Source organism: Scleropages formosus, chromosome 16 (assembly GCF_900964775.1).
Source record: "Scleropages formosus chromosome 16, fSclFor1.1, whole genome shotgun sequence".
Lineage (NCBI taxonomy): Eukaryota > Metazoa > Chordata > Actinopteri > Osteoglossiformes > Osteoglossidae > Scleropages > Scleropages formosus.
The window spans coordinates 21,571,449-21,598,568 of record NC_041821.1 but is presented as its reverse complement, the minus strand read 5'-3'; the positions used below and the strand labels follow the sequence as shown (position 1 = coordinate 21,598,568).

Below are 27,120 nucleotides of genomic sequence, written 5' to 3'. Positions count from 1 at the left end.
CTTGTTTGTGTCAGTAGTTTGCTGATAACATTTAGACATTTTTATGGGGTCTTTATCCATTCAATTTAAAAAATATAAAAAAAAAAATCAACCAATAAAGGGATAAATGCTATATTACCAAGCTTTTCTGTTGTTCTTAATATGTAATGAGAAACAAAATACTAACAACTAAATTTGGCATCAAGTCAAAATGAGAACATTCTGTAGCATCGTCTGAAATGCCTGATTTCTCGGCTTCTTTAAAAACATCAGAGAAATTTTCATACAAATAACAGTTACAATAATAATAAAAAAGATAACACAGTTTACCAGCAACTGTGACAAAACAAAAAAAAAAAAAAAAAAGTCCTAAATAAAAAATATATTTACTGCAATTTTATAATATTTCTATACTTAGATATATCTATACATAGGTATAGAAAGTTGATATTGCGGGGTAAGGGTATATTGTGGGGTGACTTATCAGCCTAAAAGGCATCCTTACAGACACAGATCAGAGACTGCTATACTGATACAGTACTGAGAAAACATGTGATGCTTGAGGAGAGCACTACTCCCAGCATGTTCCCTGATCTGAGTTTCTGGGACAGGCTGCAGTATTGCTGCCTCTGACAGGAGAAGTTGTCGAGCAATAGAGAATCAACTGTAGACACTGAGTTGAGAGGTGTGCTCTCCTCTCACTACTCCCATCCAATCCAACACTTGGGGGGGGGGGGGGGGGGGGGGTTGGCTCTCCAGCAAGAGCACTGGGCTCAGAAAGCCATGTAGACCAGTCTCTGGTGTGTAAATATTTGTCTTGTGGGTTGCATAAAGTGCAAGCTAACTTCCCGCCCTACGTCATGCCCATGGCTGAAACTTCTCAACATCTGGAGACTAAACATAAAAACAAACAAAACAATACAGCACTCCAGCACTCTTTCACCAAAAATTTTGACATGATGCAGCGTTTCCGGAATGAATCCTGTAAGGGAGGTGGGTAGAGGACTAATGGGGTTCGATGCTACAGGAAAGTTCAACAGCCAGACAAGGCAAACTCAGTCAGGCGGACAGTTGCCGTTCTTCTGGTCTGCAGGAATGCACAGGTTGAGGTTGGGCACCCTGCGGTAGACAAAGTGGAAGGGCTGGGGCTGTGGGCGGCTGTGGATCTCTGCCTTGATCTTCTGGGGGTAGGTATCCGGCGCCAGCTGCTGACTGGTCTCCTCGATCAAGAGGAAGAGGGCATGATTCTCTGGGTCCGGCACCTTGAACTTCTGGGCGCACAACATGCACACCTCCTCGGTGGTGGAATATGGCCGCACCATCAGGGTCTTGGCCGTGCATCCATTGTCCACCTCTTGCAGTGCCACCCGCAGGTAGTTCTGCAACAAACACAAAGAGCGAAGGGAGTGGTTAGCATGTTGCTAGGTGCCTGGGGGCAAACACGCTCCAGTTGCAGACTCAACTCAAAGAGCCTCTCAAAACTTTGTGGTCAGTGAGGAGACATCACTCACGGGCCAGCTTGTTGGGGCAGTACCTGGAAGTCATCTACGGAGGGTGTGATGCGCTGGGCTGTTCGGCGGCGGTGCCACTGGTGAAGAGTGTTGCGCGTCTCCGAGCTGAGCACTCGGGCTGCTTGCTCCTCCTGGAAGTTCTTGATGAGGGACATAGCTCCGTAGGCACTGGTGAGGTAGTACCCACCTGAGCAGAGCGACAAGAGGAGCGACAGAGACGGCTGGTCAGGATGAGGTAATTCTCGGTAAAATACCCTGGGAAGTACCCATCAAATTATGTTTTATTCACTTCCTTCCCTGATACCTTCTTGTTGCTGCATTATCATCCCCATGCACATTTCCCCAATATCCGTGACGATGTCAGTGACAACGTCCCCACACTTAGGTGTGTTTGTATATGCATTTCTCTGTGTGTTTAACCAATAGCAAGAACTGAAGACCGGCTAGGATATGGGATGGAAACACACCCAAGAGGAAACCCTCCCAGGACAAGCAAGATAAGCAACAGGATGTCCTTTCTGTCGAGACAATAGTATATGTCCCAAAAGCTTCCTACTAAACTCTAAACTTCAAGTAATTGAAATTACACTGGTTTCCTATGGGAAAAAACAGAGCGATTCTTCAAAAACCTTTGTCTTATATAACTATACAGACCTCAATTGTGTTAACTAACCAACCCCAAAATCCAAAACAATGACTAATCTTAACAATACTGATGTGAACACTATTCGAAAGCACAACATTAATATTTGCTTGCATGTATATTTTGACTGCAGAGTTTTTTCCAAAATTTTCAGGCTCAATAAAACCAAAAAAAAAAAAAAAAAAAAAAAGTGACCAGAATGTTCTATGATCTGGAGTTCAGTGTTTTTCATCAATTACACCTCTGATTTTATAAAAGACTAAGTGGAAGACAAGGTAGATGGATAAATACCTTCTCCATGTAACAGAGACGGATCCAGCAGCTCCATCATGTACTGGATCTCCAGGTCGAGCTGGGGCATGTCGCACTGAGCCAGAACGTAGGTCAGCATGGGCAAAAAGTCATCTGCCCCATACTTCCTCCCTGATGGAGAGGAACATTGGAATTTGCATGTCTGTTTATACCTCCTCCTCTAATTCATCCACAGTCACACATGAAACGGCACCTTTAATGCAGCTTCACCAATGTAAGCAGATCTATAATACACAGAGTTATAGGTGAATGAAGACTTCAGACTGAGGATTTTGTGAGACATTTCTTCTACAACATCCCCAACTGTGAAATTTGCTGTCCAAGAATATTAGAGGTTCTTCTTTTCAGAGTACCTTTAAAGCCACAGTGAAGACCTACATGTTTAGCATTGCCTTCAAATATCACTTCTCATTGCTACTTTCATTTCCTGTCATAATTTGTTTTTATAAGTTTTTTTGTTTTTACTGTACCATTTTATATCTTCTCTCATTTTGAGAAGCTGCATTTGTCAGCATATGTTTATCATCATGTTTGCTATCCTCTCAAGTACAAGATCAGCAAAACCAGGTCTCTCTCTCACACACACACACACACACACACACACACACACACACACACAACTCAGTATCTCAGATTCACTCTATTCACTTCCCCCCCCAGCTTCACCCTGCAGTACCTGAGTTATCCTCCATGATGGTGTAGATGAGCTTGCAGACACGCAGCAGGAGTGCCACCTTTTTCTCCGGCGAGTACATCTTGCGCATGTTGTGGAACTTGTGGCGGATCTTCTCGATGGCCACTGGGTCGGGCGGGAGTGCCCCGTCGGCACCTAGCTCGTGTGGCTGCTTGGCCTTGGCCAGGGCCAGGTTCTCTTTGAGCTGCTGCCATGCTCCACTGCTAAGCTGGAAGTCCCGCAGTGCCATCTCCACCACGCCCTTCAGTGGCTTCAGCACACACTTATGCATGGCCTTCTCCAGCACCCGGTCTGCAGGGGGACAGGAGCAACAAAACGGTCAGCGAAGTCCAAGCAGGACCAAATCATCATCAGTACTAATCCTCAGTTCTTCAGGGTGAACTGTAGTGCCACACTGAACAACAGGGGCTGTTTTATGTTTCGTGCATCTACACCCTTTCAAATGTCCATCTCCATTTCATAACTCCAATCTGACAGCCAAATTCCTGTAATTACTAAACCTGTGACTGAACGCATCCTAATTCTTGGTTATTTGTGAGCACAATAACCCTGCAGAATATAGATTTAAGCAGTTTCAGCTCTACAAATACATTCTTTGAAATTAAAATGAGCTACAAGAAAATAAACTTATGTAAGAATTATACACTTCAGAGTTGTATCATTTTTACAACGGAAGATGGAGGGGATATAAAGTAGGTGTGCCAACCCATATGGATTATGGCCTGTAGAACTTAACTACAGTGTGTAGGGAAAAAAAGTTAATGTTCATCCAATAAAATGATCTTAACCTTGCTCTTACATGAGCAGTTGGAACAAATGTGTGTCAACAGTTGTGACAAGTCATCAGATTCAAACCTTAGAAAGGGCACAGCAGTTACCTGCAGACAGTGAGCTCAGCAATATCCATATACTATTCAGTACAAATGTACAATATTAAAAACTGAAAACTATCGAAATCACCAATCAATAAATGTAAATAAATCATAACTCAGTGACACCTTTTTTCAGTGGAAGACAAAATAATCAAGGCAAGGAAGTATACACCAAATTCTTTATTGTGTAATGTTACGTCCCAGTGTTTTATATCTACCTAACCTTGAATTTTATGGGTTACCCCTGTATGGCATGACAAAGCCAACGAATTTATGTACTTTATTGTGGTGCAAACAATTTTAAAATGTAGAGAAACATCCTCCTCTACAGAAAGCAGACACAAACAACCCATAATTTCCACAATACAATGTCTGCTTGAAATCAAAGAAATCAGACTTTCAAGTGTCCCTTCCACACATCAAGCTTACAAAAAGGCACGTCTGAAGTACCGCCAGATCCATTAAGGAAGTAAAACCAAGACTAAGCCCAGGTGTGCTTCCCTCCACCATAAAATGTTTGTGTGAACCGAGTCTCTGACATAAGATGATCCAATGAAGGCGTGAAGCCTCTCATTCAGCGGAAAGAAGTGGGAAAACCCTTCAATGTGCAGCAGTGCTGTGGAATAATCTACGGAAAAGGAAAACATCCAGTGCTAACATTTACTGAGTGGTTAGAATGACTGTACACACAAAAAAAGAAAAGTCTATTCATATACACTGACTCCTCCTACTATGCATATTGAAGTTTTTCAAGTTTTTAAAGATACAAACATTCTTCCCTAGAGTATTTATTTTTAGTTACATTTTCTTTCTTTTATTTCTTTCATTTGCTTGTTTTCTACAATTTCTGTCTGGTACACAATGAAAACAAGCTGTTTTTCCACAGACAGCTGTTCGTTGGCAGTAAAGAGCATTCAGACAGTTGGAGGACTGGCTTCCATAATTTTGCCTCATGTTTTTGAGTACTGGTGATCTACAAGCTAAAGAAAGTCACACATGTTAACGGGATTATATGAATTGTTATTGAAGAGGACTTTTTCAGTTTTTTCAATATTAATGTACTTTGAAGATAGCTACATCCAAGACTTTTACAGATCCTAACCTTAGAAAAATCAATATGGGTTGACTGTATTATTAACCTTTTAGTTGTGGATATGAAAAAGAAGTGAAAAGTGGGCAGAAGTTGTCAAAAATTAGACACTTACGGGGGTGAATTGGTGAACTGTCCGTTTGATTAGGAGGTTACCGAAATGACTTTTTTTCTTCATTTCCAATAATTTTATACTGCTTTTAATTTCACTATTTGAAGTTAATAAAACCAATTAAATTTCTCAGTTTTAAACATTTGTTATGGCTTTGACATGTTTTTACAAATATACAGAAATATATCTGTATTACTAAGATTTTTTCATAATTGGAGAGAATTTATTTACAGACAAGCAGTTATGAAACTGACTTCCAGTCTCAACTGTGTTCATGTGTTGTAAGACCAGTGTATCTAGAGCAAAAGCCAGCTGCATGAAATTGAAATATAGAAGCTTTAAGTACAATAAAATCAAGATATGCTACAATTTTGTTTAAAGCATGCTTGGGTAGCTCCTGTGTGGAAATAAAGAGCTTTAATTGGTTACATTTTAATGATAAATAATTTGTAGTTCACCCCCAAAACCGCAGAAAGCAGAGTCAAAACACTTTCCCTGGCAAATATGGCTCAGTAAACAAGACTCCCTGGAAGGAAGGACAGGGGCAGGGTACAGAGTTCTGGATTTGAAGTGTCTGAGGCATTACCTCTTTCAGTTCTACTCAGAGTGCTCATTAGAAGTGATGTCTACATCTGAGGTCTTCTCCTGCTGAGAGAGGGCTGTAGCGCCTGTGGGCCCTCATTCCTGGTCAATCGCACGCTTGTGCACTTCAATGAAGTAATTACTTCCGCAGCTGGACTATTTTGGCACTTTTTCTCAGAACTGGAGCTGCAGGCTGTGAAATGAATGCTGGGAGACCTGAAGGCTCTGTGGCTCTCCATTTAGGGTGGGGTTAACATCGTCAAGTGAAATTGCTCACATGGTGTGGTTTTCATGGTAAGGGAGGGTGCCGAAATGGTTTACTACTGCCTCCCTTCCACATACCTGGATTGTGAACATGGGGATCGCATGGAAACTGCACACACCCACTGCTAGACTCCAACCTGCATATAGGAAATATAAAACACTGCTGTGCCACCGTGTTGCTCTCCAAGGACGAAAACAATGGCCTCATGTCGTCACTTGCTGCCCTCCATTTCCCTTGGTGACGACCACCTGTCACACACCTGACCTCTGAACTCAGCAGGCTCTGTTCACTCTCTGCACCACTGTGTCAATCTCTCAGCCTGCGCTTGTATATTATAACACCCAAGGATCCTCCTCCTTCGTTTGTCAGTTTTCGCTCTTCCTTTTCCTGACTCACTAACCTGCAGTGCACGGTTAATAAAATCCACTGTTATACAGTACATTTTTGAAGATACTATACTTTTCACCTAATGCTGTTCATGGTTTTTTGAACAACAAAAAGGTTCAATGAGTCCTATGGGAAGGGGTGCAGTGGCGCAGTGGGTTGGGCCACAGTCCTGCTCTCCGGTGGGTCTGGGGTTCGAGTCCCGCTTGGGGTGCCTTGCGACGGACTGGCGTCCCGTCCTGGGTGTGTCCCCTCCCCCTCACGCCGTGTTACCGGGTAGGCTCCGGTTCGCCGCGACCCCGTATGGGACAAGCGGTTCTGAAAATATGTGTATGTGTGTGTGTGTGTGTGTGTGTGTGTGTGTGTGTGAGAGAGAGAGTGAGTGAGAGAGTCCTATGAGACTGCGCTCACCTTCACACAATACCTCCTCCAACACTATTTGTGCAAACCGGAATTAGTGCGGCTTACTATGTATGAATTCGATATGTGCATTACTTATACAAGACCCAATACAAGTGCAGAGTAGTACTAGTAAAGTACAGTAATAGCTTTCAATGCAAATCAAATCACTGATTCTTTATAAGAAACAACAGGTCCTATTACTGGATCATAGTGGTTCAGAGCCTCTTCTGACAAGGCAGGGTACACCATGGCTAGGATGACAGTCCACTGTAAGAAAATTAAATTTAATATTTGAGTAAAAAATGCAAAAAAAACACCACAATCACATGGAGATACAGTCTGCCCTGTCAGGAGGGACGGCAGCCAAAACACAATACGAAAACATGAAAATAATGAAAAACTCCGGGAGAATTTGTACAGGAGCCGGCAGGAGCATACATGTCCTGGAATGATTTCCACGAAAATCTGCCCTGGAGCAGAACGGCCGTGTGTTTTTCTTCTAGGATTTAACCAACACAAAAAAAAAAAAAAAAAAAAAAGTGCGTTAAAGGAGCTCTTTTAGTCATAGGTTTTACAACACATCTGGAATGAAGCCCATTTTTTCTGCTGATCACAAACATCTCGGCAGCATGCCGATGACAGACAGTTTAATGACAGCAGTTTTTTTTTTTTTTGGAAACGGATAAAAGCTCCACATTTTCCCCTGAATCTGCAGAATATAGATCTGGCAAATGCACAGATCAACATACACGACTCACTCCCCCCCCCCCCCCCCAAGAGAGAAACTGCCAATTTGTACATTAAAGCATGTTTGCAGAATAACCTTGTTTTAATATTGAACCGTTTCAGTGCCTTCACTAATACTGCACCATTTAACTAGGGGCCTTCAGAAAGAAGCCAATCATTCACGAAACCATAACTGTAAACTCTATAATTTTAAAGTCACTATTTAAAGAAGGCGACAGGCAGCAAAGGGGACTGTGTATGTGGAAACAATCAAAGCCATGTCCTGACTCTGTATGTCAAAAGACGACAGAGATTTCACTTCCATGTCTCCCCGTCAAGCTGTCAACTTCAGTCTTTGAAAATGGGATATGAAACCGCTTTTAAACTGATTCCACAGCCATTTCCTGAGCCGCAAAAAAACAATTACTCAATCAAAGAGAGCGCTTCTCAAGTGGAAAAGCACCATCTGGACTGTAAAAAGCACAGACACACACAAATAACTGACAAAAGATGCAAACTCATTTGCATCTAATTTAAGGCCAAGGACAAAGGATGCAGGACTTTCTGTTTTTGAGTTTGTCACCTCTTATTTGGCATTGAACAGTAGGAGGAAAAAAGGCTAACAAAAAAGGAAAATAATGACAAATAAGCACACCACCTTTTCTTAGTGGAACACTTGACCAAAAAAAAAAAACAGAAGTATCAAGTTCAGAGTTTATTCATGATTCACAAAAATTTTCCCTTGTTTCCTGGGTCTGGCATGGGCCCGACAGTAGTGAGGGGACTTGTCTCTCTGTATGTAAACATCCTCCCAGTCAGCACTCCAGTGTGACCCCATGTTGCTTCTTTTCTGCCCAACTCATAAATATTCAACAGAACACAAACCCTCCACCATAAGGAGACATCTTCACAGCTTGTAAGAATCAGAAATATATAAGTAAGACCGTTCAGTCACTGATTCGTTCCCTGGACGATGAATTCTTACACTGATCCAGAGATGTAGCCCAGCCTCAAAACCAGGAACTCCTTCTCCTGCTTTGGTACACTGGCTCTTGACTTCTGCCCACACAAGAAGTCTTTACCGAGAGTAGCTGGTTCTGCACGAGGCACACTTCACACGCGACATGGTAAACTGTTACACAATGCCGCTGCTTAGCTGACACTGCAAGTCAAACTCAACTTACGAATTTAGACAGCCCACATTAAAAGTTCTTAATGTTCTACTTTAAACACCCCCTCTAAGGTAGTGTTTGCAGAGGCAGCTGGGATCTTTGGATTATGCATCAAGTTCCCTCACCATGAAATACTCCCTGGCACTAACTTAGTGTTTGCATTGTTATGCACAGTTTTTTGGATGCTCCTATTACTGACCTCATCTAGAACACTGCCGTTTCATGCAAGTGAAGAAATCCCTTAACATGGACACAGAACACACAGAATGGCAGAAGCATGCTGAATCCCAGGAAATTTCGACTTTTTGTCATGAACCGGAACTTTCAGAGCAAGAATATAAAATCCAAAAGACACTGTTTGTGACTTGTAATCTTTCAGGATTTTTCTATAAATACAGTGCTGTTTCAAAGTATCTGAAGGCCTTGTGTCCCTTAGATTCACCACAAAATGGTTATTTAATGAGAATCAGTGTTTCTCATGTGACAACTGGTTTGTAACAACCGATTCCATGTTAGTTTAGAGGAAAATCATGTGTGTAGGAGAAACACAGAAGTAGTGCAGGTGTAAAAATAAGTGAATCCCAAGCTGTACTGGTTAAACCGAGTAGGTAAATAGAATCTAAAATTAAAATTTTATACAAGAATAATAACCATCCCTATAAGGTCCACAAACTTTCAAGCAGGACTGTATGTCTAAGTCTCCAAATTCACTGAAAGCTGCCAGTGACTCAGCCTGTGAAAGACTGATCAGCCTGCACAGATTTGCCTACTCCATCATTTTAGCTGGCCAGCAGCTGTGTGTAACTTGACACTCGCCTCACCCTACAGCTTGGCAAGAGACAAATTCTGAAAGCAGGCGGCAGTGTGCAGTACCAGCTCCTACCACACTTGAGATAACAGTAAATGAGTTTGGATAATGTGCCCTGAATGGAAAGACTTACACAGAATAGTAGCTATGTGGTGCAAAGGATGAAAGGGATCACTGTAAAGAGAGAGATGAGCTGGGCTCCCTCACCAATCTGGTCTTCAGGGATGAGGGACTCAATGGGGGGGTCCAGCTCGGAGCTCTGCCGCAGGTAGGACTTCATCTGGGTCATAAATTGACGCAGGGTCTGCAGGAGGTCTAGCCCCGATGTGTGGCAGCCACGATTTTCCTGCAGAAAGCTCACGTAGTCGCGCACCAGGCAGCCGAAGTAGGAGCTCTTGTCGCGAGACAGCTCAGCGATCCGGCGAACCGCACGCCTCTCCGGTGTCATGAAAGAGTTGAAGACGCCGCTCACCTTGCGGAAGTGCCCCTTAAGGGCCCGTGGCAGGACAAAGGTGCCGCCTACATGGCGCCTCTTGGACTTGAATGGCAGCGGCACGTTGACCTCCTGGTCGCTCTCCACACTTACACCGTAGTCTTCCTCCTCTTCGTCATCCTCATTGTCCTCCTCGTCCTCGCTGCTTGTGGCACGCACATCCCCGCCGCTGGGGGGGCTAGGTCCCGGCAGGGAAAAGCCATGTGGGAAGTCCAGTGAGTCAGAGGAGGAGGTAGAGATGCTCATGTCGCTCAGTCTCTGGCCATCACGCACAGCTGCAGGAACACCTGGGGGGCTGGGGCTCTCAGCCAGCTGTGTGGCTGTGCGCCTGCGGGACAGAGCCTTTTCTATTGTTTTGTCATCCATGGCAATCTGGCACCGGAGCCCATCAGCATCAGACATGCTGAGCTGCTTCTTGACACGAGGCGGGGGCACGGGGATGGGGGCGCTGCTCTTTTTGGGCGGAGAGAAGGATGGGCTGCTGATCTTAGAGCCCATGGGACCCCTGCGGTTCTGTGGTGGCAGCTGCTCCAAACGGTGGTCCCAGCTCACCGTCTCGGGCATGCTCCTCTGCTTCTGTGGTGGGACCGGCCTGCGGGGCGGTGGAGGCCGCGGCGGTGGTGGTGGACGGGACTTTCCCCCTGCACGGTTTGGCGGGTTGTGTGCCGGGAGCCTCTCAGGGGCAGTGGTTGAGGGTTCAGGCTTGGGGGTGGAAGTAGAACCTCCCTCAGGGTGGTGGAGCTGCAGGAAGAGGGGATTTACAAAGCAAAGGGCCCCACTGGACTGGCCACACTCCAGTTGGGAGGGGGCTCGGGTACGCAGGGTGGGCGGAGCTTCCTTCTGGGGTGGCACCGGCTGTCCTTCCTGTGAGGGCTTTGGTGGTGGGCTGCGAACAGGAGACACAGGACTCCGCTTCCGGTAACAAAGATCTGAGTCCCAGAATCCTGCAAACAGCAGTTGAGAAGATGAAGGGAAAAGGGGAGGGGGAGAAAAAGTAGTCAGATATCAAAAGAAAACAGATATTCACAGACATGCACGCACACTTAGAAAGGCCTTTAGGATCTTAAGAGCCAGTATACTCACTTGAGAGTTTTGAAGATCCAAATCAAAGCTTTTAATTTATTTTAAAAAACGCTAAGCTTTAGAAAGTTAAGTGTCTCCCTCGGTGATCCGGCAGAGGAGAGGACAGGAGCGAGAACTCAGTTCGACGTTACTGGAGTCGGAATCACAAGTGCCAACACACACCCATAAACACTGCAGTGAGTCACACATACAAATGAGAGAGTAGTTGGAGCTTAACTGCTAAGCTCCGCCCCTGTCCACCACACCAGCCAATCCTTGTCGACTCCTCACAGATATTTCAGCAACGCCACGGTGCGGACTCCCGGATGCTCAAGTTACGACTCCATGCCGAACGTTAGCTGCTGCTCCATTGACCTCATTATTCTAATGTACACTGAATATGACTGTAAATCAAACACAGTCCTACTTTACGAGGCAAACAGAACTCCAGACAGCGAGCAACAGACAAGCTCCTTTGCACGCTGGAGGGCAACAAGAAAGAGCTTCAACCCACGTCTACATACGTACACGGAATACAGCAGTGATTTTCCCACTTCTCCCTGACATCCCTGCATGGAGAACCACCCCCACGAGAAACCCGACGCCGGTGGTTACGGCGAGAGAGGAAGTCGTACCCTGCCCTGGCATCTCTGACCGCACACATTTAGCATTGGGAGGGTGGTGTTTGTCAAACTGCTGATGCCAGTGAAATGACGTGTGTGCAGCCCATGAGCCGGCACCATCAATCTTTCAGCAGTCCTTCTGCACTCACACGTGCTCAGCTGGACCTTTTGGGCATCTAGGATCAGAGCCAAATTTGTGAAAGAATCAACATATAGATGACGGAATAATTTTGTAGCTTCTATGTGTATTCCTAGGGCTGGCATTTCCAGTTACACTTACTTAACTGACACTTTTTCCAAAGCAACATAGAGTGTTAAGCTGCTAAGTAATTTACCCATATAGACAGCTGGGTAAGTAGCTTGTTCTAGGATATTACTGCAAGACGTGGGATTCGAACCTCAGTCCTTCATTTGCAAGGCAGCAGCTCTAAAAACTACGCCACCTGCTGCCCCTCATTTTCCTCTATGAAAACGTCAGCATATTACTACCAATACCAAGAAAAATTTCACAAGATCACTAGTGCTTCAACACGACAATGTTTCTCTCTCTCTCTCATTATATATACTGTACACACACACACACACACACACACACATACACATATATATAGTGAAAAGATGGAACAAACATGCAGTAATACATAGCCAATAACCTTTATGACATCTGATTATGCCTTATCCCAAGGTGCAAGAGTGTCTTGGACTCCCAGAGGCCAAGGACCTGCACTGCCCACAACGATTCAAGCTGGACTAAGAGAAACCCTTTATAATGGTACCTCTAATAACTCTAAGATGCAATTATCATTAGTATTAATGGTAAAAGTTTTAATGTTTGTGAACTCCCAAAGGTGGTACCCATTTATGGTAAAATGCCACCAAATTCCATTAAAATGGACACAATTTCTTTGATAATTAACATCAGATATATCGTAAAACAACACAACAAGGCAGTTTCCCTTCATTATTACTCTATAGCACTGTATGGATTATTTTTTGTTGTACTGTACAGCTGTTTATCTGCGTTCGTTCAGCCCTTTCTGTGCTCCCGCATACCGTACACCTAAATGCTCACAAACGCATAACGCACATACACGTATGACATTCATTTATGCATTAATTCAACCTTTGATGCAAAGCATTAAAAAACAGAGGTAAAGACAAAAGAAGTGTATAAAAACAATGCGAATTAATTTGCACTAACTGAACAAACTGACATGGTGTCTCACAGCACCTGGGCTGCAAAACACAGCATGAGTTTGATCCCCACTCAGTGCATGGGGAGTTAGCATGTTATCCCCATGTTTGCACACGTTTCCTTCCAAAGATGTGTTTCAGGTGTACTGGTGATTCTAAATTGCCGGTAGTGTTTGTGCGCACATGCTGTGTTGCTTTGTTATATACAGTAGATGGGTGAACAATTGGAGAAGTCCAATGTATTTAACACAGTAAATCACATAAGACAGAGTTATCAGCTAAATACTAGCTAATCATCGGTATAATTAACTTTGGGGGGAAAAAGCACGTGTTTAAAAAAAAATGTAAACGTCTCAGCCACTCAGCCATCAGGAGGTGCATGAAATCCAAACTCGATCCTTATAAATTTAAAAAAAGTCTTATAATTCAGAGTACGGTCATTACATGTCGAATTCTTTAAACTCCAGTGGCCATGTTTTAGGGATGACTGCACCCATGTCGTATAAAGTGTCAAAACTTATGATATACTAATTCTGTTTCGGTACGTTAATTTGAACCCAAGTATCTGTCATACGCAGATTTCTGTCTTACCTAGCACTGCTAACTGGTGTAACTGCTGTCCTAAATCCTTCAGAAACATGATAATTTAAGGAAATACCTGGAACACCCTTCGCTGTCACTACTTTGGTTGAGAAAAGCGATGGTCGTGCTCACCTGCCCCCAGTTGAGCCACCTCCTCCAGCTCGGACCTGGTTCTGGCTCCAGCAATTGCCTCAGAGAGCTTCAACGTGAAAGGCAGCACATCTCTGATGGGATAAGGAAAAGGTCCCTGTGAGCAAGCTCTGCTATCAGACAGGACACCTGCGCTGGCACCCGCTCTTGATTTGGCCGTGCTGTCATAGCGGGGCACATGCTCTCTTTGAAGTGGGACAAAGGAGAGTGCTGGTCGATTGTCTCCAAATACACGCACACGCCTGCTGATCTCCCGCGTCATTTATTCACAGGGCAACAGGAGTGTGGGATCTTTCAGGCCAGCCACCTTAAATACAAGCAGATTTTGTTTGCACTGAGACGCACATTGGTGTACTCAGGTGTATTCTGTATGACAAGTTCCTTTGTTCACCTGAGACTACGAGAACAAAGTCAGACTTTGAGCTCGTAGGCCTGAAAAGACAGCGCCAAGTAAAGAAACCTACTCATGTAGAGACGTTCCTGCAAAATGCCATTGTCTGACTCCTTATGTTACAAATGGCAAGCTGAGTTACCAAATTTTCCAGTAAATACGTTTTTGTAATTTTTTATAATTCTGTTTTCTTTTTTTTTTTTTTAACTACTGTCTGTAGAAGAGCAGAAGACCTTTTTATGTAACCATTTGATGGGTGTCAGTAAAACACTCCCAACCAGGAATGTGTGACCACAATCAATTCAACTCACTTCCACAGTGTTTACGAACGCTGAGCGACTGAGCAATAACAAGACTGTGAATGCTGCTAGTCAATAAGATGGCGAATACTGCAAAAACTTATGGGATGAATCGGTCAAGAATCAGAATCAAAAAGGGGTTTGTAGAGAAAAGTTCTCCCCCAAACGAAATTTTTTACTTATTTTAATCTAGTCTGAAGCTTCTAAAACATTAACATAAGTCTTATGAAGTACTTTATTACACGTATATGCAAGGTTTTTACTAAACATAACCTGTAAATTAACAGATACATCTATATTATTAATCTTGTTGTATTGATTGTGACTTGGTGGTAAAAGTGATTGGAGTTGAAAACAAAAGGAATTAGTTGCTTTCTGTTCCCAACTGTGTTCTTCAACTGAGGAATCCATGTATTCAGTTGTCTTTATATGAGAACGTGAGCATGAATATGTTGCAGGCCTGATTAGCGGCAACCTGCCCATCATCATACTAGACCATCTTATCATTTCGCCACTCCTGCTACAGTGATGCCGTTACAAAACACACACCTGTCTTTTCGAGGCCAACATGAAACCTACGGGGAGGCACTGAGCGGTAGATAAGACACCCAGGATGCAATGCCAAAAAGACTCATGAACCTGGAGAGTCCCAGGTGAACTGGGGAACTATTAATAGAAACGACATGAGTGTCACCACTAGAAGTGAGTGATACACAAACACGGGATGTTGCCCAAGTGTGGCTTGAAAAGTAAGAAAGACACTGTAGGTGGGGGGACCCCCTACCTGCTAATGCAGTAGAAGGCGACCAGGCGGAAGAGGTCAGCAAAGCTGATTCCGGAACCCTCCAGGGAAAAGGCTGCAAAAGGAAATATGCGAAGAATCTGTTAAATAAACAGCAAAAGGAAAGGAAAAAAGGAAAACAAAGAACAAAAAAATAAATAATACAATGATAAATGATGAGGGGTGAAGAAAGGCCTTTAACACAGTGAGTGTGTGTACACACTTGCGCTATGTGTGACTCAAGGCCCGTCTATCTTGGCCTGTGAAACAAGCCCAGACGTTCCAGTTTCACCCCACCCACTGCCGGGGGTTGTGTGACTCAGCTGGCGAGCAGCAGCAGCTTTGCTCTCGTTTGTGTACTGACAAGGACAAAGAAAAGCTAAGGCAATATTTCTGTAACAGCAGTGAGCCAGTTGAGCATCACCATTAAGGCTCTGCTGATGTAACTTTGGGTCTACATAAGACCAATACACACCAATATAAAAAAAATAAAAAAAAAATCTTGAGACAAATTTGTTTATAGTGAAGTCCTGAAATTAACCTTGTAGTAACACTGACTCTCTACAAAAAGGTCTGTAAAGTTTGTATTAAGTTGTATTACTTTCAAGCAGCACTGTAAAAGTTATGTAAAGTGCTTGTGTCCCTTAGTTTTACCACAGAATGGTTATTTAATGAGAATCAGTGATTCTCATGTGACATAAAGAGGTGTGTAATGACTCAATTCCATATGTTCCTTTAGAGGAAATTATGTGTGTAGTAGAAACACGCAAGTAGTGGAGGTGTAGAAGTAAGGGAATTCCAAGTTCTATTGGTTAAACTGAGTAGGCAAGTAGAATCAGGTGTCTGAATCATAATCATTCATTGTATGTATAGTTTAAGATTTAACATTTAGACTAAGTATATTTTAATATTTTATACAGAATAATTACCATCCCTATAGGGTTCATGTACTTCCAAGCAGCATTGTATTTTAAATATTGCTTCTTTTACCTAAAACCACAAAACAACTAAAACTAAATCACTTCAGACACCAGAAGAAAAAATATTAACTCAATTAAAATGTTGTTCATAGGTGTGTGGAAGGACTCAGAGAAATTTCCTATTTACGCTGAGAGTTGTGGGATAAAAGTCATTGCGTTGGACACAAGGGGAAATTACACCCCTCTGGGAATAGAGGATGTTTTTCTGTGGATGAGAGCAAATGTGGGAGGGAGGTGGATAAGTGGTGGATGTGGAGGTCTGTGGTAGGGACCCTCATAGAGTAGGATGGGGAAGACGAGTCTTGCTCACGTCAGCAACTACAAGTGCCTTAAGAGGGGAAAACCACCTGTACCGTGTATCATGACAGCACTGGGCTCCAGGCATATTTAGCCTGAAACTGAGCCAGAAAGAAAGAACTGTGCCAGACAGATGCTGAGAAGAATACACTTACTGTACTGACTCTCCTTTACGGGGAAGTCGCAAACAGAGGGTCCGGAGACGTCATCCACGCGCAAAGACAGCACCTTCCTTTGAAGCTTAGATGACTTCCTGACCAGGAACATCTAAACCACAGAGTGTCACTTCTGTTGAATGTGAACCACAAGCAGTCCAGGAAAAAACCCATTACTGACCTTACAGGAGGAACAACTACCCCATCCTCCTTTCAGTATTACCCATGATTCTTAGACTACATCTGAACGCAAAAAAAACTCAAAATGAACAATCGCACAGACACCACCTTCACCAAGCTGCCCTGAGCTGACCAGGTGTGTGTTTGGTTACTTTTATGAACTACAAAATAAAACTGTAAATAGTAGTAGAGGACTTTTGTGTACAGAGTTCAGTCTGAACAAATTTAGTGCAGTCTAGTTCAGTGTACTGTGAACAAAAGTGCCAAATAAGACAAGCCACAGAAATTAACATGTTTGCTCATGATGCTCTGAATGAAAGTAACTCAAACTGTGCACATGTGAGAGTATCAATATGTAAACCTCTTTAAGTCCATTTATTATGGCCCAGCGGATAGTGCCAGTAACACCCAGTGCCTGGGCTGTGTTCATATCTCTATATACTCTGTGTGGAGTTTGTATGTTTTCTTAAATTACATTTATTCAATAAGCTGACGCTTCTCTCCAAAGTGACTTACAATCTTAAGCTACTTACAATTATTTACCCATTTAGACAGCTGGGTAATTTTATGGGAGCAATTAATAGTAAGTACCTTACTCAAGAGAACTACAACTAGAGGTGAACCTTTGTGTCCAAAGGCAGCGGCTCTAATCGCTCTACTACCAGCTGCCTATTCTCCTTGGAATAGAGACAACATGTAGTGCTAAAAAAGCTAAATGTCACTTAATAATCATTGGACAGGTATATGTAGATGAGGGGGTATGGTGTTAGAGTAGTGACAGCAGCAGTTAGTGTCTCACCCCTGGTGGCCGCTGGAGCAGGATGCGGGAGGCCTCCTCATCACTGAGCGACAGTAGGAGCCACACAGGATGCGTCTGCATTAGCCTGTCCAGCACGCTCATGCGTCTGCGCAAAGAGTCGTAGCCCGAGTCCCGCGCGCCCGCCGTTCCTCCGCAGGTGTGTGACTGCAAGTAGAGCCCGCTCACCTCTCCCTCGAGCCTGCAGCCGGAGAACGGGAGGAAAACGAGCTAATAAGAGGACAATTTCAACGGGTATTTTTTTTTTTTTTTTTAAAAGTGCTTAAGGAGAGATGGCAAGCTGCCAAGCAAAACCTGGCCTGTAGGATGAAGGATTTTGTGTTTTGTGGTGCCATATAAGAAGGGTCAACATATTTCTAACTCGCAGGATGAAATGGACAGGGATAGTGCAGATCCCAGTCTAACCTCATTGCCATGAGAAAGAAGCTTCCAAGGCCATTTAGAAAGCCCAACTGTAAGGTCCTTTGCTTAAAAACCCATCGGTTTCCCATTCTGGGTGCATCCGACCACATTTTTACTGCATCTGATATGCACAAGCTGCATGGAGAATGTCTGGTTTTGGCGACAACTCGGGGGTGAAATGGAGCAAGTCTGCACGTTGGGGCAAAAAAAGTTTGAAAAATCATCAGTTTCTTAAAGTTCTGAGCAAAAGAAATGTTTTTCTCCAACAATACATGTTGACCAGAGTGCAGGTCAGAATTCTTACAAATAAAAGCTTTCACTAGTTTTTCTTCAGTGGAATAACTTGCCCAATAACTGCAATCACATGCTAAAACATATCCTGAGCAAGAGGCTATATTTATTCTGAATGATGACGGTCATATTTTCAAAGGCACCACCTGTGACCACGTGGTGTAGTACACTGAAAACACGACAATGTTGCCCCCTGTCGGTGCACAGAAAGCAGGCGACCCAAAACAAAAATCTGAAGAGAAGCTGCTTCTTATGTGCTTAATTGAATATTTAGATTATGTTCAGCCTCTGCACCCCCGAAGATCGACTCATAAAGACTGGACAGACAGCTCAGTTATGACATTCCTATAAACTCAAGCAATCTGGACGTACAGGGGAGTCCTAAGAGCTGGTGGACTCACACACGATCACTATCAGTGTTGCTTCAAAGTACATGAAGCCCTTAATTTTAAGACGAAATGGTTATTTAATGAGAATCAGTGTTTCTCATGTGACATAACAGGTGTGTAATTACCAATTCTATATGCTGCTTTAGAGGAAATCATGTGTGTAGTAGAAACACACAAGTAGTGCACTTCTTTTTACACCTGCATCCAAAGTTGTATTGGTTAAATTGACCAGATAAGTAGAACCAGGTGTGTAAATCATCAATTACTCATTGTAAAAGTTTAATATACACAACTATCCATGCAGGACTTGAAATTCTACAACAGAGCTGGAGCTGAGACATTCAGCATGTTCAAATCAGTCATGGAGACTTGTACACAAATGACTTTTAAACAAATGCTATGAATGTACACTGAGCCCTATTTAAGCATCAAGTCACAATCACCTTTTTCAAAAACTTGAGATTCTGTGAAAATCTTACAAAGAGGTGGTTTTTATATACTAAAAATTTGTAAAGAATGTACACTGATACTTTTTACTACTCACATAGCAATGTAGCATATATATTTTCGGAAAGCAAACACTCAACAGTAAGTGGCCTGTTTATCAGACATATGGATGTAACGGAAAAATAAGTGTTTTGACAGGATGTACCTGAGGGCACACGAGCAAGGTCACATGGTGAAAGGGAAAAATGCTTCTCCTTCACTGGTGAGGATCATAAATGTTGCTGAGAACTGAACTATGTTCAGGTAGGGCTGTTAGCCTCAACAGTATTTATATTCACAAAAGTAAAATCATCATTATTGGACTCTTTGCACTCAAATCGGCAACCATAAAGGCTTAGTATAATGCCTGTGTGTCCAATGCATGGTCACAGTGGTCTGGAGCCTTTTCTGGAGGCATAGACTGTGAAACAAGGTGCAGCCTTAGCAGGACACCACTCCACAACTGGGAAACTGCATGTGTGGGGGGGGGGGGGGGACAAGGTTCTCAAGTGCTTTCAAAATCTGGCTTAACATCCTGTTCAATTCAAATCATTTTTTATATCTGCTATAATTGTTTCCCCAGAGTCCTTAAAAAAAAAAAAAACACACACACCTAAGAAGAACAAGTTAGACAGCGACACAGCAAAATAGGTAGATACTTTATTAATCCAGTAAGAGAAATTAAAGAAAGAAAGAAAAAAAAGAGAGTGACAAGTTCACACTCAACACAAGAGTAACATAAGCTACAAGTGGAGGAATGTGCAATCAGATGTGGTGCCATACTAACAAAGTGTGACAAACACAAAAGAATTGAAGGTAACACATGTTACTGCGGAAAGAAGTCAGAAGAGAGGCACCGTGAACCATGTTCGCAGCATAAGTGAAGGGGAATAGACTTACCCAGGTAGGACCTCCATTTCTGGGTGTTGGGCCGAGGGCTGGATCGTCTGCACCATCTCCTGCTTCAGTTCTCCAATCTCCAAGGCAAACGTGTCCACGAGCTGAGGCACGAGACAAAGGGACAATTAGAGAAAGGCAACAAGAGCAGACTTCTGTGGCAGCCAACGCCCTGGGCTCAAATGCACACACAAAACACACAGAGGAGGGAGAACAACGAGCTCGTACGCACATCCTGTCCAGGCAGCCACAGAAGCAGGGAAACCCTCATATCACCATCCTGTAAGTTCCTGCCCCTAAGAAGCCATTCACAGGAACCACTTCCCATTTACAGGAAAAGGAAAGCTTGACATTTAAGAGGAAGAATAGCAGCAGAGCTGGCAGTTGGAGGTGCACAGACTTCCTTCAGTTCCTGTTTCCTATAGCAAAGGGAGGATACACACTCATTGCACCAGTACCACCCCTTGTATAAAAAGCAGCATGCGGTCACTAATGACTCCTAATTATGCAATGTGTCTGAATAAGTGTACACATCCCTCCTTGGCAGACACTAGATTATTAAATGAATCCTCACCCTTAATGACCCATTCCTTCTCCATATATTTACCCAACAACTAAATTCATACAAAAAGTTACTTTTCTCCAATAATTTCTCACACACTCAGATGCAGCACTATTATTATACAACGATCAGCCACAACATTAAAACCAGACAGATGAAGCGAACAACACTGATGATCTCGTAACAATGGCACCTGTGAAAGGGTGGGATATATTAGGCAGCAACTGAAGTCAGTTCTTGAATTTTGTGTTGGAAGCAGGAAAAATGTACAAGCGTAAGCATCTGAGCAACTCTGACAAGGGCTAAATTGCGATGGCCAGACGACTGGGTCAGAGCATCTTCAAAACGGCAGGTCTTGTGGGGTGTTCCCGGTATCCAGCGGTTAATACCTACCAAAAGTGGTCCAAGGAAGGACAACCGGTGAACCGGCGACAGGGTCATGGGCGCCCGAGGCTCACTAATGTGTGTGGGGAGCAAAGGCTAGCCCGTCTTGTCCGATCCCACAGAAGAGCTACTGTAGCAGAAAATGCTGAAAACCTTAACGCTGGCCATGATAGAAAGGTGTCAAAGCACAGAGTGCATTGCAGCTTACTGCGTAGCCGCAGACTGGTCAGAGTGCCCATGCTGACCTACAAAGGGCATGTGAATGTCAGAACTGGACCATGGAGCAATGGAAGAAGGTGGCCTGGTCTGATGAATTGCGTTTTCTTTTAGATCACGTGGACGGCCGGGTACGTGTGCATCATTTACCTGGGGAAGAGATGGCAGCAGGATGCACTATGGGAAGAAGGAAACCGGAAAAGGCAGTGTGATGCTCTGGCTAATGTTCTGCTGGGAAACCTTGGGTCCTGGCATTCATGTGGATGTTACTTTGACACGTACCACCTACCTGAAGATTGTCCTGAAAACGGTCACTGATAAGTCACACTTTGGGTCATACAATTTATACCTTGTCTTTATTTCAGTGGCCTGATGCATTTAGCATAGCACTGAAGAATGTAACAAAGTCTTTCTGGATGAAACCAGAAGACAAATTAAAGAGATTTAAATGTCAATCCCCGACCGAGAATGCAGACCACAGGTGGACACTGAGTGAAACGTAGCACGATCTGAGCTGTGTCCGCCGTGGGGTAAAAGGCAACAGCATTTGACTGTGGAAAGCGGCCATGAGACGACAGGATGACTGAACCAGTGGACCAAGTAGTCATCATGTGCTTCAAGGCGCAGGGAAGACTTGTTGCTCAACGTATGGATGGCTGCATCCACAGACCGTAAATTACTGAAACAGAAATAACAGCAGAGAAACCAGGCACCACGCAGGAAGAGATCATTCTCAAACTATGATACTTGTAATACACCCAATCTTTGAGGGTTGGAGGACAACAGCCAGGCTTGACATAGTCCATAACACCACCAGTGAATTTAAGCATAGAAGAAAAACGTGAACGGCACAGAAAAAGCAGAACCGAGTATGACCTCTATGTAGACCAGAGTATATGTATTCACCTCCTGCTGAGCCAGGCACCAGTTCTCTATTGTCCAGGACTTACCATGAACGTTGCCTAATAATGACGGTAATAAGTAGTGCAACAATGGAGATGCGGTATGCAGAACCCCCTACAGATGGCAGTACTTCACATATTTGTATTTCTTCCCCGTTGGCCTGCATTCTGTTAGCCTCCGTTAGTCTGCATTGCAGCGAGGGTTGAGCAAAGACTGTCCACATCGACAGTAATTGGCAGGAAAACACATCAGGTGTTGAGAACCACAGCGCAAAGACAGACAGTGCATACAAACAGTTAAGGTAAAATGTAGCACTGACAGCTCACCAACTGGGCAATAAGAGACCGGTAGCACCCTGTGACCATCTTGAAACAGTATGAAAAAGCACACACACACAGTTTCTTGATGATGTCAGGGAAGTATGTGAGTGATGTATGTACTGTATGTGTCCGTATAATTTATTTATATATCTATCTCAGTTGCACTGCTGGGATGTTATTTCACTCTGTTAGCAGTGTTGTGACATTGGCATGGTGCCATGTGACACTCCTGCTAGTTAGCCTTTTGTTAATCTGGTCTCCAAGGTACTAGCGTGTGGAGCCGAGTTGCCAACAACCGATTGTACTAATTGAGGAAATTTGCATGTTTGTTGCATCTCATTTTATGCAAATATTCTGCATCTGTAGACTAACGTGGAAATCCCTTAGGACAAGAGCAGCTGCTATATGTGTGAATGTAAATGTTGGGCTCGTGTGATGTCTCTAACAAAGGCCACATTTAAGATGTAGAAGTCCTCTTGAGGTCGACAAGCTCTTGCTGGTAAACAAGAGCAATGCTATCAGAAGATATGTTAAAGGGCTAGGAAACGTAGGAATGTAATGTATAAAAAGAAAGTTTTCCCCCCTCCAGCCAAAAACAGCAGTGCTCAGCTCAGAGAATGACCCACTTTGCCTGCATCAGGCCTTTTCATGGGCTCCAGCACTCCTTCTCTCCTTTGTCCAAGTTTGTCTCAATCTTAGTCAGCAAACCAGAATTCCACAGCCTTCGCAAACCCAGCACCGGCTGCCAGGAAAAACAGCCAGACACAAATGTGTGTACAACAAAAAGGGGGGTGGGAGTCTCATGCAGCCATTCATATTCAAAATGTTTATCAAAGGCTGAATTTAACATATCTGCTTCAAGTGACTAACTCAGCTAAAGCATGTGATTCCTAGGTACAACAATTATTGTGCTCTTACAATTACATAACATTGATACATTTAGCAGATGCTTTTCTCCAAAACTATGTACAACAAAGAAAACAAAAGTGCATTTCACCAATAGATGAGACATACAGGAGATGTGATTCTCAAAGTACAGTCAGTTTGTATAACACCATTTAAACACACACACTATACAGATTACCCCATATACTGTATAACTGGAGGAGAGTAACTGTACATATGCAAATTAAAGGGGTACAAGGAGTGATGGGACATGGAGATGAATTCTGTGGATGAGGACAAGAAACGCTGGCAGTTCAGTTGAGGAAGGTACTTTGAATGGATTCAGTAAAATTACCCAGCTGTATAAATAAGTACATCATTGTAAACAGCATACACTAAATAAATAAATGTAAATGTGAAACGTATACAGCTGGGTCATTTTTACTCATTTACTCTAACATCAGTTCAGGCTAATTTCCTTGATCAAGGGTTCAACAAGAGAACGTGGGATTTCAACCTGGGTCCTTTGAGTGGAAAATAGCAGCGTAACTACTACATCACCCCTTGGCCCACTAAAATTTTAACTCTATAAAGGAGCTTCTCCCTCCAAGTTCAGTAATGTCAGCTTGGAGAAACGAGCATAAAAAGCAATCTTGACAAGTTCACTTTCATTGCTTCATCACCAGTCCACTAAGCTGAACAGACCAGTTATTCTCCTGAAGAATGACGATTACATTCATTGTGGAGCACTGCAGCTGGACCACGCTCTGGAGGAACGCGGATCCTTACCTTTAAAATGCCACCTCAGTTTTTCCACGCATCAGCACAATTATATATTCTTATACATGCATGCTTAAAATTGTCCAAAACATTTCAAAATATCCAGTGGCTGTGGGGTACACTGAAGTGACTTACTCCTTTCAACAATGTGGTGATAAACACTTTTTCAACAACAAAATAAGATGCCTATATTCATATCATTGTATGTACATACATACAATGTCTAGTGACTATTTTTGTATATTGGGTCTTGTCATTGTCATTCTGTCTGTGCTGTGGAGGCTTCTGTCACCAAGACAAATTCCTTGTATGTGTGAACATACCTGGCAATAAAGCTTGTTCTGATTCTGATTAAGAATCCTTGGGCTAAAAACAGTGGACTGGCCTTGCAACTGCTATATATTTTTTTTTAATGGTCGGAAAACAACAGGTTATAGGCCTCAAAGATTTTTTTTGCAGAAAGAAAACAAGGTCATGCTAAGCTGATACTGTGCTGTGTGCCAAGTGGACAACAAACAGTAATGCAAAAAGCAAAATCGTGTGTGGGAAAGCAGGCGTGGTACGGAGCAGATCAGGTTTTAAGGGAGCATGTGTGCACACAGGTACGCAAAAAAGGATTTCAAAGAAAGGAAGCAGAAAGTTTCAGGGAGACAACAATCTGGGCAAACGCTGCCCAATCCGTAATGTTTTATTGGGAAAGTCTGATGCTTGTCCCGTGGCACATGAACTGACCAGACAAAAAAAAAAACAACATAAAAACCTTCCATCTGCAGTTTTCCCTTTTTGTGAAGGCCAGTTCCAAAAGAGAGCGCCACTAAACGCTACACTTTAACAAGGAGAGAAGGTAAGCCATTTCCTGCATGGATGCAACACAAGTACTGTGGTCAATAGGAAAGTATGTGTGAGTGCACAGAGGTTGCTTTCATTGAGGCTGGCCAGGGGCGTTCAGACTAAGCGCGCACACACACACACACACACACACACACGACAAATATTAACACCAACCCTGACTCCAGCACAGCAATACCAACAGGGTGATGGCTATAGCAAAACTGATAGCGACCTGTCTCTGACCAGAGGCTGACTATACTAAAGCCAGGAATTGGGAAACAGGGATGGTTCTTTCATCAAAATCCTGAAACTTCTCACTATTCTAAATCTTGAAGTTTCATACCGTGCTGGAGGGTGAGGGGAGGAAAAAAAAAAAAAAAAAAAAAAAAAAAAAAGATTTTGAAGATGAGATTTACATGTGTGTTTAGTAAGTGAGCAACTCAGAGACTGACAGTGCCCGGTACCAAAGAATCACACTCAATTTCCCCAGAGTGCCCTTGTTCAAAGGGCAGCTTTGTTTGGAACACAAAGGCAGTCGCACTTATTAACATTAAAACCTATCAATATCTTTTTCCTCTCATCCAAACTATAAATAAAAGGATCCGAACTAATCTCAACTGCAGGAGAGAAGAGCGACAAAGGCATTTAAAGGGAACGCCTTTGGCTTACAACATTTCTTCAGGGTAGCATTCATGCTGCATCCAATCGCACAGATGATCTCTGGTGGCTTTTCCTGGAGCCTCCAGATACAGGCCAGACTCCTGGGGACCGGCCACATCTCACCACATGGCTTCAGATGTGGACATTCGTACGTTTCTCTAATAACCCAGAAGTGCTGCAGCAAATGCCTGGGCCATACCCCTCCCTGAGCAAACAAACCTCAGGCCTTTTGGCAACTGTCACTGGGATCACGAGGGCTTCAAGAACCTCCTTAAAAACATTTTATATCATGCAACACAACCAATTATGTTTCATAGCAAACTTGCACTTCAAAGACCCTGATAAAAATTCCACCTCTTGCTGTTGTACCCTTTAGAAAAGTACTTACCCTGAGATGATACATCAAAATGTTACCCTGTTGTACAAATGGGTAAAATAATTTTAAAATTGCTCAACACTGTTACTCACTTTGGACAAAAGTGTCCAATACATTAATACTGTAAATGTGAATGTACAGTGCTGTTTGAAAGTATGTGAACCCTACAGGGATGGTCCTTTTTTCTTGTATAAAATATTAAACTTATAAAATCTAAATGGTAAATCTCAAAATAATCGTAGAAAATAAATCATTTACACACCTGATTCTACTTACCTACTTGGTTTAACCGAAACAACTTGGGTTTCACTTATTTCTACACCTAGAGCAACATATGGAATTGATCATTACACACCTGTTATATCACATGAGAAACACCGATTCTCATTAAAAAAAACCATTTCGTGGTAAAAGCAAGGGACAGAAGGGTTTCACATACTGTCAAGCAGCCCTGTACACGTACAATACGTCAGGTACACACAAATTAAATATACGATTTCCATGTAAAAACAAAGAATGTGACAATCATCACGAACCTTGATTCAGATGATGCTTTTCTTCATGGTAACTAACAATGTGAGGTTTGTACACTGAGCTATTTAACAATGTTTTACCAGTTTATACACCAAAATAATTTTGTTTTTCATCTGCACCACTAGAGTGAAGTGCAGTCGCTATATCACTGTACTGTTTTTATGAGTCTGAAGCACTGTACAGCACTTTACTAATTTATTCTGGAAGAGCAGGAAGCAGGAGTAATTAGGGTGAAATTAATTATCAAACCATTTATAGAGTCCTTATGCCATTTTAACAGTCTGTTTAGCAGTCTTAAAATTTTTTTGTCTGAGAAGCATGGCAAAAGAACAAAAGCACTTTGTTTTTCCCATCTCAGCAGAGAAGAAAGAAGGAAGCTTTCTCCTGGCTCTTCACTCGCTACGGAAATAATGGGCTAAATAATGTGGTTCCATTGAGTTTATGCCAAACAAACAATAAGACGGGCAGACAATAACTGGTACAGTGGTCAAACGCCACTGTGCAAAGACACACCTCCTGCTTTCAACACAATAGGTGTGTGTGTGTGTGTGTGTGTGTGTGTGTGTGTGTGCTTGGAGCAAATCTGCACGTCACTTCGCGTCACTGCATGTTTGTTTGAGTCTGGCTCAGGGTGTGCGGGGTGTGCAT

The 27,120-nt window shown here is 43.1% G+C and overlaps 1 protein-coding gene across 3 annotated transcripts in view; it reads right to left on the bottom strand.

The window, feature by feature from the left end:
- Positions 1-721: 721 nt before the first annotated feature.
- The window catches only part of LOC108933786 (ras and Rab interactor 2-like), a 47,923-nt gene continuing 21,524 nt past the window's right edge, over positions 722-27,120 (bottom strand). For 2 of the 3 annotated variants that reach the window (XM_018751110.2, XM_018751109.2), the window contains exons 3-12: positions 20,025-20,125; positions 17,539-17,737; positions 16,560-16,671; positions 15,131-15,203; positions 13,639-13,730; positions 9,760-10,989; positions 3,122-3,430; positions 2,425-2,556; positions 1,514-1,677; positions 722-1,358 (exon numbers count right to left, since the gene is read on the bottom strand). In XM_018751110.2, coding sequence (XP_018606626.1) covers positions 1,035-1,358; positions 1,514-1,677; positions 2,425-2,556; positions 3,122-3,430; positions 9,760-10,989; positions 13,639-13,730; positions 15,131-15,203; positions 16,560-16,671; positions 17,539-17,737; positions 20,025-20,125 — 2,736 coding nt within the window. In that variant the 3' untranslated portion in view covers positions 722-1,034. Of the gene's footprint in view, positions 1,359-1,490; positions 1,678-2,424; positions 2,557-3,121; positions 3,431-9,759; positions 10,990-13,638; positions 13,731-15,130; positions 15,204-16,559; positions 16,672-17,538; positions 17,738-20,024; positions 20,126-27,120 lie in introns of all 3 variants that reach the window. The other variant, XM_018751111.1, reaches the window with a different exon arrangement.